The following is a 14,311-nucleotide window of genomic DNA, read 5'->3' as shown; positions in this document are numbered from 1 at the left end:
ATTCGAATTGAACTCTCCTCGTATCTTTTAGGAGCTGGAATCACAACATAAACCAATGGCGGACCCAGGTGATTGCCATTGTCTGCACTTGCAGACATAAAATTGAGGGAAAAAAATTCAAATGGGATGTGTGATTCAAGTCAAGTAAAAAATAAATAAATAAAAAAATTGAAAGAAAAAAGGTAAAGAGTGGAGGAGAATCACATGAGATTTTTCACGTTTTTTTTTCTGAACCAAAACTGGTCAACTTTGGATCAAATAGATATCGATAAAGATGGGTTTTTGATCGATTAACCCCTACAATTATACTATATTTTACAAATGTATTTTTGTGGTGTTTATTTATTTTTTCGGGAAAAGTTCACAAATGCCCTTGTAGTTTATTTTAGAATCATTTATGCCCCGTATTTATTTTTTTTATCACATATGTCCATGTGTTTGTAAAAAGTAAAAAATCGCAGGGGCATATGTGATAAAAAATATCCTTTTGTAAACCATAGGGACATATGTGATAAAAAATCACAAGAGCATAAGTGATTCTAAAGTAAATCACATGAGCATTGATGAACTTTTCCCTATTTTTTAATTATCATTATTCATTATTTCCTTAAAACTTTGGTTGATTCTTCAAAGATTTATTTTTGAAGTGGAAGCAAAAATTGGATCATGATTATGATCTTTAAAAAAAAGAATGGGGGCGGCGCCCCCGAACCCCCGCCCTAATTGTGCAGACATAAAGAAAACTTTCTGAGTCCGCCACTGACATAAACTCTTGCAATACATATTTAAAATATTTTTTCACTATTGGATTTGTGATATTTAGTCTATTTAAAAATAGATTTGATGTTTCTTATGTTATAGGAGATAAAATTATCTTCTACTTATATATAGAAATATGTGAGATCCATGTGAAAAGAAGAGAGATAAACAAATATAAATTTTACATACTTTTATGAGTACACAGGAGATAATCTCATTCAACATAAACGCTTTAAAAATAAGGCTATTACCATTGAGCACATGGATCAATTTGAAGGGATATTCCAACTTAATCAATAATTTTGAATTTAATTCTTAAAAACACAATTATGTTAAAATTTGGTAGGAATGATGATAATATAAAAAAGAAAAAAATAAGCCTGTTGATTAATGGTAGGTTTTGTGATTTATTTAAAAGTCTATCTTTAAATAAGTTAAATTATACTTTTAAAAAGGTTAAATTAACTCAGACCTTTAAAAATAGTCATATGTTAGAAAGAAGATAAATTCAAAGTTTATATTTTAAAATTAACGTGACCTATTGAAATCCTAACCTGACTGACGTAATGCGTTTCCCACGCTTAATTCCAATATGCATATAAAGGAGGAAGAAAAACTTTAAGTAATCGTAATTACGGAACTCGGTGCTTTTTTTTATAATTTTTTTTTTTTATCCATTTTTTTTTTAAGTCCAAATTTTTTCTCTATTTGATAAAAGGAAGTGCCAAGTTCAATGGTCTCGACTAGGGTTGCCAAAACGGGTCAACCCGGCCCAACCCGCATACAACTCGAAAAAACGAGTTGGGTTAGGGTTGGCTCGAAAAAAAAACGAGCCAAAAAACTCAACCCAACCCAACCCGAGTCGGGTTAGGGTTGGCTCGCGGGTTGACTCAAAATATGGCTCGTGAGTTGGCTTGAAAAAATAGCTCGCGAATTGGCTCGAAAATTGGGTCGCAGGTTGGCTTGTTTTCAGCTCATTTAAATGAACATGTAGTATTAATACACCAGCCATGTGGCTTCCATAAGCTTAAACAAAGGGTTACAAAATGAGAAATAAAAGCAAAATATTTTAGTTTCTAATTTTTTTCACAACAAATTTACATCAACATCAAGAAACAATCAGAACCACTTACTACCAAGTGGGTAAGATATTTGAACCAAACAAAGCCAACACAGCCTAACAATATAAAAATGTTAGGGATGTGATAAGATTAAGGATTTAGGTTTAGACATGGAAGAAAGACGATGATAGCATGTGTGGATTTTGTATTTTTTTTTTTTTAAAAAAAAACTCAACCCGCGAGCTGGCTCGTTTGACCCACGGGTTGGCTCATTTTTTTTCCGAGCTGGCTCGGGTTGGCAGCTTGTTCTTGCCAACTCAACCCATCTCGTTTTTGACGGGTTACGAGTCAACCCGATGGATTGACTCGTTTTTGCCATCCGAGTCTCGACATATTATAATTTTTCTAGCAAGTACGAGTGAAACTTTAGTGCCATCGCTGCATCATACAACGGTCTAAAAAAAAGAAAAAAAATAGAATTTAAATGAAAATAAAGATAAAAACAAAGATTTAAATGAGAAGAAATTTTTTCCTTTTTGAAAAAATCATATACATCCGACGTAGTGAAAAAAATTCGAGAAAGCAGAAACACACGTAAAAAGGTTGTGGTCAGAAATTTTTAAGATGCTAAGGTCGCACCACTGAACAAGTGCAACGGATCAATCCAACTGGGGAGAAGATGTATGATGGTACCATTTTTTAAGTGATTCTTTAGTATAAATAGGAGGATAAAATTAAAAAATAAAACAAGTAGCAAGGGTAGAAAAAAAAATTAGTGTTGTGAAAATGAACATCAAATTATTAGACGATCCTAGACCATAAAAAATATTTCTCAATTGTGAGTGAAGATGTGCAGGTTGTGCACTAGAGAGAAAAAAATTAATCCAAATATAAACTTTTTGAATAAAAATAGCACCAACGAGACAACGACCGATGCACCGAAAAATCATTAGCTGTGGCCTTGTGGGGTCAATGCAAACAATGCAAGTATGCAACGAATGAATACTAAAAAGGGAAGTCAGCCACGTCATTTTCCAAATTATTGATTAGTTAAACAAACAGAATACAAAAATAAAACAAGTTAAACAAATGAAAATATTTTATATCAACGATTACAATATTATTATTTGATAATAATTAGAACAAAGCTAAAAAAAGTTAATATTTACCAAAAAAGAAATTATTAAAATTTTATAAAATCAAAGTAAATTCAGTAGTAATAATTAGATGAAGAAAAATGATAAATATCACTCACTTAATTTTAAAGTCCAGAAACATTTTAAATATGTGTTAAAAATGGTAAGATATGAGTTTTGGTTGTCTAACAATTTTTATTAATATTGAATGGGATCCCCTACGTCATCACCCGGTACCAAGCGTTCCATAATTTCATTTCCTTTTGTGGAGAATAAATCATTTTATGTTAAAATTTTGGGTTAGGTTATATATATGGGGTGGTTATATTTATCACCAGGTAAGTTTATTATCCTTATAACCAATTTCCTAACTGTCTGATTAAAATTAAATCTAACGGTTCATAACATTCTCTTATAATCTTAATTTTTACTCTCTCATCCTCTTTCTAAGTTTGGGATCTGCACACACCTCTTTCTCTCCAAACGAAAAAAGAAAGAAAAACAAAAAAAAAAACCCAAGTAACAAACATTTAATAACATTTACAGTAAAAAAAAGAAAATTAAAATGGAAAAAGAAAAACGAAAAGCAGAACCGTGTTAATAACAAAATTGAATCAAGGAAAGTGAGAAATGAACCCAAGGTAACAAACATCTTGATCCTATATTATAAAAAACGATGCAATGCAATCCTCATAATTTTATTTTTTGTTAATTTTTCTTTTGTTTTTAATGGAGAATCGAAGAATCAGAATTAAAGTATACAGAGACACACAAATAAACAATTAAGAAAGAAAGAGCGAGAATGAGAAGGGAAGCCTGTTGAATAAATCGATGTGCAGCTAGTTCAGATATCGAATGTGAAGAGAGGATGAGAGAGGGTATGAAATCTAGAGAGAGAAAGACAAAGAGGTAATGTGGGAGAAAAAATTAAGATTATATGAGATAATTATGGACCGGTGGATTTAATTCTGATCCGACGATGATGATATTGGTGGTAAACTTAGGGAACGTATCAACTTACCACCAAAAAAGTTTACAACTCTTACAACCAATTTAATCACCGTTGATTTTCGTCAATCTAACGATTATAAATTAATAACATTTATTGTGTCACATTTATTAATTCCCAATAAATTATAACCGTTAGATTGATGGAAATCAACGGTGATTAAATTGGTTGTAAGAGTTGTAAACTTTTTTGGTAGTAAGTGGATCCTCCCTCGGTAAACTTATCTGATGGTAAGTATAACCGTCCCCCATATATATTTACAAATTCTTACCAATTATACTATGTATTATTGGGAATATTTTTCTAGCCGAGTCTATTCCTTAAAGAGTGAGAATATTCTAACTACCAAAAATTCTTACTACTAACTTACTACCCATCACATCACCATTGGATCAAAGAGAGAATGTTAAAAAGTTTTTGAAGAGAGAGAAAATGTTAATCTAATAGTGATTAAATAGATAGTAAGTTGGTAGTGAAAATTTTTGGTAGTAAGAATATCACTCCTCCTTAAAAAAAATTACATGATCTAGTTATATAAATTTTTTATACTTATCTCGTATTTTATTAATAATAATTGAACCACAAGATGTGAAGAGAGAAGTAGCCACATAAATTTCAAATATTCATTGCTTACTTTTTCTGATGGTGCTATTTATTATTCCAACATCAGCAGAATAGAGACGCAAAGGTTTCTCCTAAAATGTTGTGTGTTCTGTGTTCTTTCTCATTTCTCTCTACGTAAATTGGTATGTCTCAGCATAATCAGTATTACTCTCTGCGCAGCGGAGGATGTGAGAAATTAAGAGCTATATAAGTGTTGTGTTGGTATTGGAACTTGGAGTCTTTGCAGGAACGTACTTTCTCTTTCGGATTAGAGGTGAGTTTTTTTTTTTCTGCAACTTCCTTGTGAATTGTGATTCTTAAATGTTGAATTCAGTTTTCTGAGTTCTAAGAATAATTATCTTGCAAATTAATTCGAATTATGCTATACGAATTCTAAGCATATTTCACTTGAAGGGATAAAGGAGCGATTACGATAGCAACCTACTCTTGACTTCATATAATGTGAAATATTATTTTTGTTTCTTTTTGTTGTATCGACAGTATTCACCGCATTCGCAGGCTCATTAATAATAATAATTATTATTATTTTTGTTTCTTTTTTGTTTTTTTTTTCACCCCATTCTTTCTTCTATGTATTGTGTCTGTTTTTTAATTTATCATCATATGAATAATAATAATTTCCTTATAATTCCACACCTTACAAGATTTATTGACTTTGCTATTGGACAATAAGTGCCATTTGAGAGAAATCTCCTTTCTCTCTCTGAGATTTTGTAAAGGTGGCTTCTCCTTCTTTCTCTCCGGCGTGCAGCTTGTGGTTTTTTCTTTTTCCGATACAAACTTCAATCTTACTATTGAAGGTTTTCTCATAATTCTTTTAAAATGTTATTATTTTTAGAATAAACGTATAAGAATGTATGTTTTCCTAAATTTCATGATTTAAAATTTTGATACACTTAAAATTGAATAATATTAATATATTGTTACTTATTTACTTTAAAAAATATTCATTTTGATAGTAGAGGTGTTGAAATTTATATTTGAAAAAAGTGTTTGTTATTTTAAATGACATAAATTGTGTTATTTCATAGACACAAAGAAATTGTGTCCCAGAAAAAAAAATAAAGATGTGGATCTCTTTTTTTGTGTTTATAAAATGACATAATTTGTGTCATTTAAAATGATATACATTTTTTCTTTTATATTTTATTTAAAGTTTAAAAAATTTGTTTATATTTTTTTTTCTTTCAAAATTGACAATGAGATATTCAAAATAAAAGGGAGAGAAGTATAATTTTTTAAAGTAAAAATGACAATTTTTCATTTATTGAAATTGTATTTTTTTTTTTTTTGATAGACTATTGAATTCTAAAATCATGAAACCAGATTGATTTTTTGTTTTTTAACTTTTACAAAAGGGCGTTAGTTAAGTCATCAGGTTGGGCGGTGGTGAGTGGAGACCAAGTCATCAGGTTGGGCGGTGGTGAGTGGAGACCTTTCTGCTGTACCATGGGATAATAGTAGATAATAGGGTGGTGGCAATTTATGATGCACCGACACGGGATATGGAACACGATATGATATGACACGCTGACACGTTAATTTCAAAAAATATTAAATTTTGACACGTTAAGACACGTTTTGATATTAATAATAATTTTAATATATGTGATATAATTTATATTTAATACACTTATCAAATACGCAAGAAAATATAAAAAGATAAAAGTGGGACAATCTCTCTCGTGGCTGGCACTTTGCCTCCATTATTTTTGAGTTTTTTTTTTAATATCCCAATCTCTCTTGTGGATGGCATTTTACCTCTATTGTTTTTGGATTTTTTTTTTTAATATTCCAGTTTTTTGGTTTTAGACGGAAAGAGAGAGAGAAGCTACACGTATAGCCCAGCATCAAATCTCTTCTTTTGTCTTCCATTTTACTGAGTTACTATTTAACTGTCATTTCTTTGTTGAACAACTTCTCTTTCTTTCATGGTCATACTCACACCCACCCTTCTCATTTCTCTTTTCAATCACACTAAGGTGGTGTTTGATTAGGGGTTTTGTTGAAGAAACCCACGCAACTTTCACGTGGATTTTCACTTGACCATGTTTGGTTCAACAGGTTTTGACCAAAACTCATCTATATGAAATGCCTGGCTTTTTTAGAAAGATAGTAATTTGCACTGTTTAGAAACCCGATTTGAGGGTGATTTTTTAAAAAAATCCGGGTAAAGCACTATTGACACACTTTTTGTCATATATTTTCCTGATAAAATTTTGTCAAACCAAACTACTTTTTTTTAACTTCCCCATCTATTCAACTTTTCTTATGGATACCTAGTAATTACATTTCTCTATTATTCTTAAAATTTATCTTCAACCAAACGCCGCCTAAATAGACTCTAGCCACCACATATCTTGAGTTAATGGGTTTAGAAGCTAACAAGAAAACCACCACCCTCCTCAATAAGAACGACGAAGAACAACACGAGGAAGAAGGCTGAAGCAGAGGGCTATGGCGACGGAGCTATGTTTGTGTCTTTCTGTTTTTTTTTTTTAGAATTATTTTAATTTTATAAAAATTTCAAAAAAATTACAATTTTGCCTTTTTCCTTCCTGTGTCAAATTCGGTCAAATTCGCGTGTCAAAATAGATAACGTGTCCTAAAATATTGATCACATGTCGAACGCGTGTCTATCTCCAACACGTATTTTTTAAAAAAAACTGCCATGTCCGTGCTTCACTGGTGACAATTAGACACGGATGTACCTACGGATTTACCTTATGTGATGGTTAAAATTTATCAAGGAAGTGTTTGCTAAAAGAGAAAAAAAATTTATGTTTGAAAATTGTGATTATTAGAAATATGTCGGGAAAATTTGGGAACGTGACTAAAAAATTGTCTGATAGATAAAAATATTATCAGAAATGTTAACTCAAATTTATTAATTGTATGTTTAGTTAATTATCAAATATTATTAAAAATATATTATGATTTTAAAAATTGCATTGCTAACGCTAGCGGCATCATTACTATCCTATTAAAAAAATTCGCTTGCACCAAACATGGATAAGTAAATTTTTCAAAATTACTTTCCCAGAAATTAAAAAAAAATCCTTCTAACAAATTCCTCCTAATAAATAAAGGGATAGGAAAATAAGTATACAGTTAAAGTTGGAATCAAATATTTACGTCACCTTCAAGTTATTTTTGGTCGGGCCATCTAGATTCTATTGAGCTACCCATCCAAGGGTTTGCCGTTTTCGCACGAGTTCGTGGCAAAGTTTCGTGGTCATTCTTTTGCAGGATTAATATTTTTAGGAGATAATTTTATCTTCTATATACATATAAAAATATATAAGATGTGTGAAAAGAAATAAGAGAAAAAGAAAATGTGAATTTCACACACACTTTAATATATGTATAAAAATAATTTTATCTCCTATAACATAATCAATATCAAACCCTTCTTTACCGGCCTAGGAATGTCTCTTGACCACGTGGAATTTTATTGTTGCTTCAAACTCCCTCTAAAGTCGTCTTCCCGTTTTCTTAATTATCTGTATTTTGATGAACAGTAATGGCAAATATATGAATTTAATTTATATTGTATGCTTTCCTCTTAGGTATAAATTCCCTCTTAGGCTTGACTAATTTATTCTGGTATAAGAACAAAAAAGTTTTGCACATAATTTTAGTCATTGATTCACTTACATCTTTATTCACCTATCTAATAAATTAAAGCCCTTGGATCCAAGTTAGATAAATGACTAAAATGTAACCTAAAAATTTGTGGAAAGTAATTAATGGTTATATTTGAAAAGTAAAATGCTTTATTGCGGAGCTAAAAAGAAAGGGAAAAAGATAAAAGCTTTTTCTAATTCCACTATGGCTATAATATATACTCGTATGGATTGTTTAGTATAGCCATCCAGGTTTTGCACCGAAAATGTCTCCTTTTACTGATGCCGTGATTCTCCTTCTTTAACTCTTTATTCTTCTCTCCCTTCTCTCTCCGCATTTCATAATCTATTGGACACACTTAACTTATTCCTAAAGTCATGTTCTAAGGTCAAGAGAGGAAGCATGTGGATTCTATTGTACGAGATATGCTTCAAGAAAGTGTGCTCAGAGCATTGACCAGTGCTCTATTACCACCACTGACACCCACCCACACCCTAAAAAAAAAAGGGAAAGCAAGAGACACTTCATACACCACAACATAAGCATTCATCTTATTCATGATGGGATCTTTGGAAGTGTACAATTCACTTAGTTATATACATATGTTGTCTGCTGAGAATATGCACCAGTGCAACAATATTGACCATTAAATTAGATATAGAGATTTCACCCAAAGAAATAGAAATCATGACTTTTGGACCAAGATATATAGTGCTATTATGTGAATATTTATCTAGAATAATGCTGCTTATGCTACACAAGAAAGTAATGGTTCTGTTTCCCTCTCTAATTAGACTTTTTTTTCACTTTGATAAAGGAAAAACTAGGCAAGCTGTTAACTGAAGAAGTTGATTGAATGGCAAAAGTTTGTTGGCCATATTTTGATCCCGAGTATGAGAACTTCAGCAATAGAATCAACCCTCCAAGGTTCACTGTTATCTTCCCTCTAAATACAATTTTTGTTTTCTTTTTCCAAATGATCTTCAAATTATTTAGACTCTTTAGGAAAAAGCATGAAATATAAAGGATTGTTTAAGCATAATATGACGATTTTTAGTGTTGGCATTCATGGATATTGAAACATTTTCAGATTTTCCTATGTTCTTAACTGCTTTAATGCAGTCTTAAAAGTACAAAAGGAAAAGAACAGCACAAAATAAAATTAAAAGCTTCTTTGATTCCTAACTAGTCATTGTTATAAGGAAGATGTCATGAGTTGAATCCCTATTGGAGTCAAGAGGTTAAACTCTTAGAGGAATTGGGGTTTATGGTGGGAATTTCTGATACCTAGAAGAAGTGACTCGTTGTTGTGAACTCTGTTTCCACTTCGCAGGGTCTCTGTGGACAATGATAGTTGCCATGATTGTACACTGATCAAGGTATAATTTCTCAAAATAGTTATGATAATTTTCATGACCTCGTTGTGACTTGTGAGTCCTGATTTGGCCGCTGAGCATCTTAGGAAACCTAGCCCGTATGGACTTTTAAGTTGCTTGAACCCTATAACTTTTTTTTTTTTTTTTTTTCAAACTTCATTGAATTTAACTTCAGTTTTTAGGGATGTATCTTTCTCACGTTACATCAGATAACATACCTCTCATATTCATACATCAAAAATTGTACAAACATTTATTTATTTTTGAAAGAGTGGACTCTACGTACTTTGTGTCTATGACATAAGATAACAAGTCTCCTATAACATGAGATTTGTATTTCCCTTAGTTTTATATGATGAATGAGATTTTATGAGCCTCATTCAGACAGGAGTCTTGTTAAAACCTCATTCATTCAATTGGTAAAAGATTTCTCTATTCCTTTTAAATTGTGCAAAACATCAGGATACCCCGAATGACCATCATCATCAGATCACCTTTTTTCCCATAGTTACTAAAATAAATAATTAACATGGAGATAAGATTATGCAATATCTAATGGATTCTTTTTTTTCCCCACACAAAAAAAAAATGCAGTTTGATAGTGTTAACAAACCTGGAATTCTGCTGGAAGTCGTGCAAATCCTGACAGACCTTGATTTCATAATTACCAAAGCTTACATATCTTCTGATGGTGGATGGTTTATGGATGGTATGTTTACGATTGAATTGAAACTTGAATCGGTAATGCATTTACTACACAGATGTGTCGTGTTCGTGCTTGTTATTAGCCTAATTAAAAGCTGGTAATTATTGAGAACATTGGTTGCTAACAAGATGCTCTTCATTATTTTTATTTTTCTTTTGACTACAGATGAAAATGTCCATGAAGTATTTCTTGTGTCTTTGCATCTTTGAGCCACAAAGATGGAAAATTCATTGTTTATTAAATTCAGTACTTGGACAGCAAACTTGTAGTTCTTATGGACATAGTTACTCAAACATTGTCTTGGAAATGAATTTGAGATTAGTTTCATTCCTAAACCCTTATCTATATTTCCTCTTTCTCAAGTATACACAGACACAAATTCATGCTTATATGTGCCTGAACACTCCCTATTCAAACTAGTAGTTAATATGTTTAACTAATGGAATGAACAGTATTTCATGTCACGGATCAACAAGGAAAGAAGATAACCGACAGCAAAACTATTGACTTCATTGAAAAGGTATACATCTCCCTTCTCCTCTATAATTATCTGATATACTCATATAGTATAAGATATGATAGCAATCTAACCATCATGTAAAAAGATCCAAATTACTGATTTAATAAATTGAAATAGCACAACCATTTTAAGAGTAACTTAAATATGCTTTGTCTCTGTCTTAGGAAAGGACCATACATGATTGCCAATTCTTTTGTTCATTCAAAAGCAATGTTAGTAGTATAAACCAGATACTAAGGTTCACACTTCACACCATATTCGAAATCAGTTTCAAATGCACTTCCATACTTGGAGAGAAATTATAAACTCACCTAGGAACTTCCACACTCATTAGGAAATCCCCTAGTCATATTGCTCATAAATCTAGAAGAAAGAATTGATTAGGTTTATTAGAGATATATAAATCCATTAATGTAACTTCACTTAACAGCTTAAGCTGTAAAGAATCAATTCAATCTAAAAGCTTAAGTTTTTGAGTTGAATTAATTGTTTACATGGTATCAAAGACTCGGTGTCCCGAGTTCAATCATTGCCGCCCTCTATTTTCTTTGTGGAATTTCTAAGCACAAGTAGGCTAGGCCTTATGTATCATCCATCTTTCAAGCTCAATAGTCTCTCTTGTGAGAGGTGTGTTAAAGATATATAAATTCATTAATGTAGCCTCACCCAACAGTTTAAGTTTTTGAGTTGAATTGGTTCTTTACAAGGTTCATGCTTGTAGCTATCTTTCCATTTCCAAAATTACCTATAGCAGTATTGCACCTATGTACATACACATCAAATACTAAGAATTACTTGTTAACATTGCTATAGGCTTTAGGACCAAAGGGAAAGAGCACAGAAGGGGTGAAGAGTTGGCCAGGCAAACGGGTTGATGTGCATTCTGTTGGTGAACATACAGCCATTGAGCTCATTGGTAGAGACCGTCCAGGTCTCTTGTCTGAGATATCAGCTGTCCTTGCAAGCCTTCAATTTAATGTGATTGCAGCTGAAGTTTGGACTCATAACAGGAGAATAGCTTGTGTTCTTTATCTCAATGATGCTACAAGCCAAGCTGTGGATGACCCAAAAAGATTATCTATTATGGAGGAGCAACTCAACCACATCCTACGTGGTTGTGAGGATGATGAGAAAGTGGCTCGGACCAGTTTCTCCATGGGTTTCACACATATGGATCGGAGGCTCCACCAAATGTTGTTTGCTGACCGAGATTATGAAAGTGCTGGAGCAACAACAACAGATGTTGATTGTCCTCCCTCTTTCAGGCCAAAAATCAGAATAGAACGTTGTGAGGAAAAAGGTTATTCAGCTGTTAGTGTGAGATGCAAAGATCGGGCAAAATTGATGTTTGACATTGTTTGCACTCTCACTGACATGGAGTATGTTGTTTTCCATGCCACAATATCTTCGGAAGGGCCTTATGCATCCCAGGTATACATCATTTCTTAACAGTATATGTCATTCTCTATATTTTAATTTACTAATCACAGATGCACATTTATGCATTATTGTTTAACTTTTAGGTTTGGTCTGCTAACCCAAATCTTAAGGGTGCAATTAGTAGTTTGTAAGAAATTTGTCAAGGATTTATAAATCGTAGAAAAACATGAAATTCTTTGTGGAGAATTTGTGACTTCAAGTGGCCAAAGGAAGGAAGAAATTGAATTATATTTTTTTATACAAAACTAATTTCTTGATCCTTGAAAATTTCATCCTTTCTTTGCTTCTAATTTTCTGGACTGAATCCTGACATGTATAAATTTGCTTCAATTGTGTTGTCCTATGATATTTGAAGCATGTAGGGTGTAAAAAATGGGCTAGTTGAGAAAATTCATACAAGGAATTAATTTAGAAAGACCAAATTATGAAATGTGGACTAAACTATTGATGTGGTAATTTTAGGAGTACTTTATTCGGCACATGGATGGATGCACTCTTGATACTGAAGGGGAGAAAGAAAGGGTCATCAAATGCATTGAAGCTGCTATTCAAAGAAGAGTAAGCGAGGTAATGTGCAGTTTAAAATTGATTTCCGCATGCTACTTTAACCCTTACAAAAATAGAAGACAAGGATGAACTTCTGGTTCAAAACTCATAGTAAGTCTTTCCAGCTCTACAAAGGAACTTGGATTCTTGAGATGGTTTTCCATTAATCTTTATTTTAAGTATCTTATCTAGTGAGTTAATTTTCTCTTGACATGAATTCACCCCAGCTTCATATATCTTCTTCTAATGTCACCGATCTACTATTCTTTTTCTGCTCATTTTCTTTCCCTCTTTCTTTCTGTGTATGTAATTCTACAGCAGAAAGTCTTCTGAGTTTAACCGAGTTAATACATTTTGCACCTGCAGCTATCTACTTGTATTGTTGCGAATGGTACGGCAGATACATGAGGCTATGTTCCACTCAGATTGTATCTGACCATCGTATCCACTAATGAATCGGTGACAATGATGGTCTTTTGTCTTCAATAGAGCTTAAGAATCTATATTATCCACGTAATATCATCCTCATCCTTATAACCTTCAAATAAAAAAAGTTTAAAAAGAAATACATATAAAAGAAAAGTTAAAGTTTCATCATATGAAAATTGAGTTTATGTAACAAATGTCACTTTATCAGTCACATGCTGGTGTACAAGTATATTATAATCTTCTCTAGTTGACATTTTATTCATACAATTAATTAATCTTCAAGAAATAGAGAAGATCATATATAGTCTTGTTACCATTGATCCTCTGGATGATGGACACAGGGTGTGAGCCTTGAGCTGTGTGCAAAGGATAGAGTTGGCTTGCTGTCTGAAGTAACTAGGATTCTACGAGAGAATGGCTTAAGAGTTTGTAGGGCAGGTGTATCAACCATAGGGGAGAAAGGACTAAATGTTTTCTACGTGAGAGATGCATATGGAAACCCAGTGGACATGAAGATCATTGAAGCACTACGTAAAGAAATTGGCCAAACAATAATGGTCAATGTGAAGAAGGAACCAGCCAACACCACCAAAGCACCAGAAACCAGAGGATGGGCTAAAACAAGCTTCTTCTTTGGGAACTTGTTGGAAAGGTTCTTGACTTGAGAGTTGAGAATCATGCTGCTGATTCTTGTTGCTTCTTTGCCAAATGACACATTACAATGTATAGATAAGAATAAAGCTGTTGTGTGTCAAACTTGGACAGTGCTTGAACTTGGTCCTTTTGTTTTAGACCAATGCTTATATAAGTTGTATTCCTTGTCCTACTTTTATGTATCCCATTTTAATTATCATATCCTTTATGGCATGTTTGGTGCATAGTATAGGATAAAGCCTGATGGTATAAGACCTGATTAAATTTTAATACTATCCAGCGTTTGGTATGGCATCGTATAAGATAATATCCTCTAATATTTTAAAAATTAATATATTAAAAAAATTATTTTAATATATTAATATTGAAATTATATATTAGTTCTTGAGAATTGTAATTGTAAGCAATATTAATACATCAATCC

At 32.2% G+C, this 14,311-nt stretch overlaps 1 protein-coding gene across 2 annotated transcripts; it reads left to right on the top strand.

The window, feature by feature from the left end:
• The first annotated feature begins 4,643 nt into the window (after positions 1–4,643).
• On the top strand, positions 4,644–14,088 carry LOC133302910 (ACT domain-containing protein ACR3-like). 2 transcript variants are annotated; one of them, XM_061502734.1, is made up of 8 exons: positions 4,644–4,842; positions 9,034–9,143; positions 9,550–9,595; positions 10,187–10,301; positions 10,751–10,818; positions 11,632–12,249; positions 12,721–12,825; positions 13,575–14,088. In XM_061502734.1, exons 2-8 carry the CDS (start codon positions 9,073–9,075, stop codon positions 13,896–13,898), a joined length of 1,347 nt encoding a protein of 448 aa, XP_061358718.1. In that variant the 5' UTR covers positions 4,644–4,842; positions 9,034–9,072; the 3' UTR covers positions 13,899–14,088. The 2 variants fall into 2 exon arrangements, with proteins under 2 accessions (XP_061358718.1, XP_061358719.1); XM_061502735.1 differs by lacking the exons at positions 4,644–4,842; positions 9,550–9,595 and having other exon boundaries at positions 9,122–9,143.
• Positions 14,089–14,311: the final 223 nt, after the last annotated feature.

Source organism: Gastrolobium bilobum, unplaced genomic scaffold, assembly GCF_033153095.1.
Source record: "Gastrolobium bilobum isolate Gb01-03AN ecotype WA unplaced genomic scaffold, APGP_CSIRO_Gbil_v1 utg10412, whole genome shotgun sequence".
NCBI classification, from domain to species: domain Eukaryota; kingdom Viridiplantae; phylum Streptophyta; class Magnoliopsida; order Fabales; family Fabaceae; genus Gastrolobium; species Gastrolobium bilobum.
The sequence above is the reverse complement of the archived record's forward strand: the minus strand, read 5'-3'. Positions and strand labels throughout refer to the sequence as shown.

Coding starts and splice junctions, on each gene's coding strand:
- LOC133302910 (XM_061502734.1), top strand. CDS start 9,073: ATGGCAAAAGTTTGTTGGCCATATTTTGATCCCGAGTATGAGAACTTC. Junction 9,596..10,186: donor ATGATTGTACACTGATCAAG/GTATAATTTCTC, acceptor AAAAAAATGCAG/TTTGATAGTGTTAACAAACC. Junction 10,819..11,631: donor CTATTGACTTCATTGAAAAG/GTATACATCTCC, acceptor ACATTGCTATAG/GCTTTAGGACCAAAGGGAAA.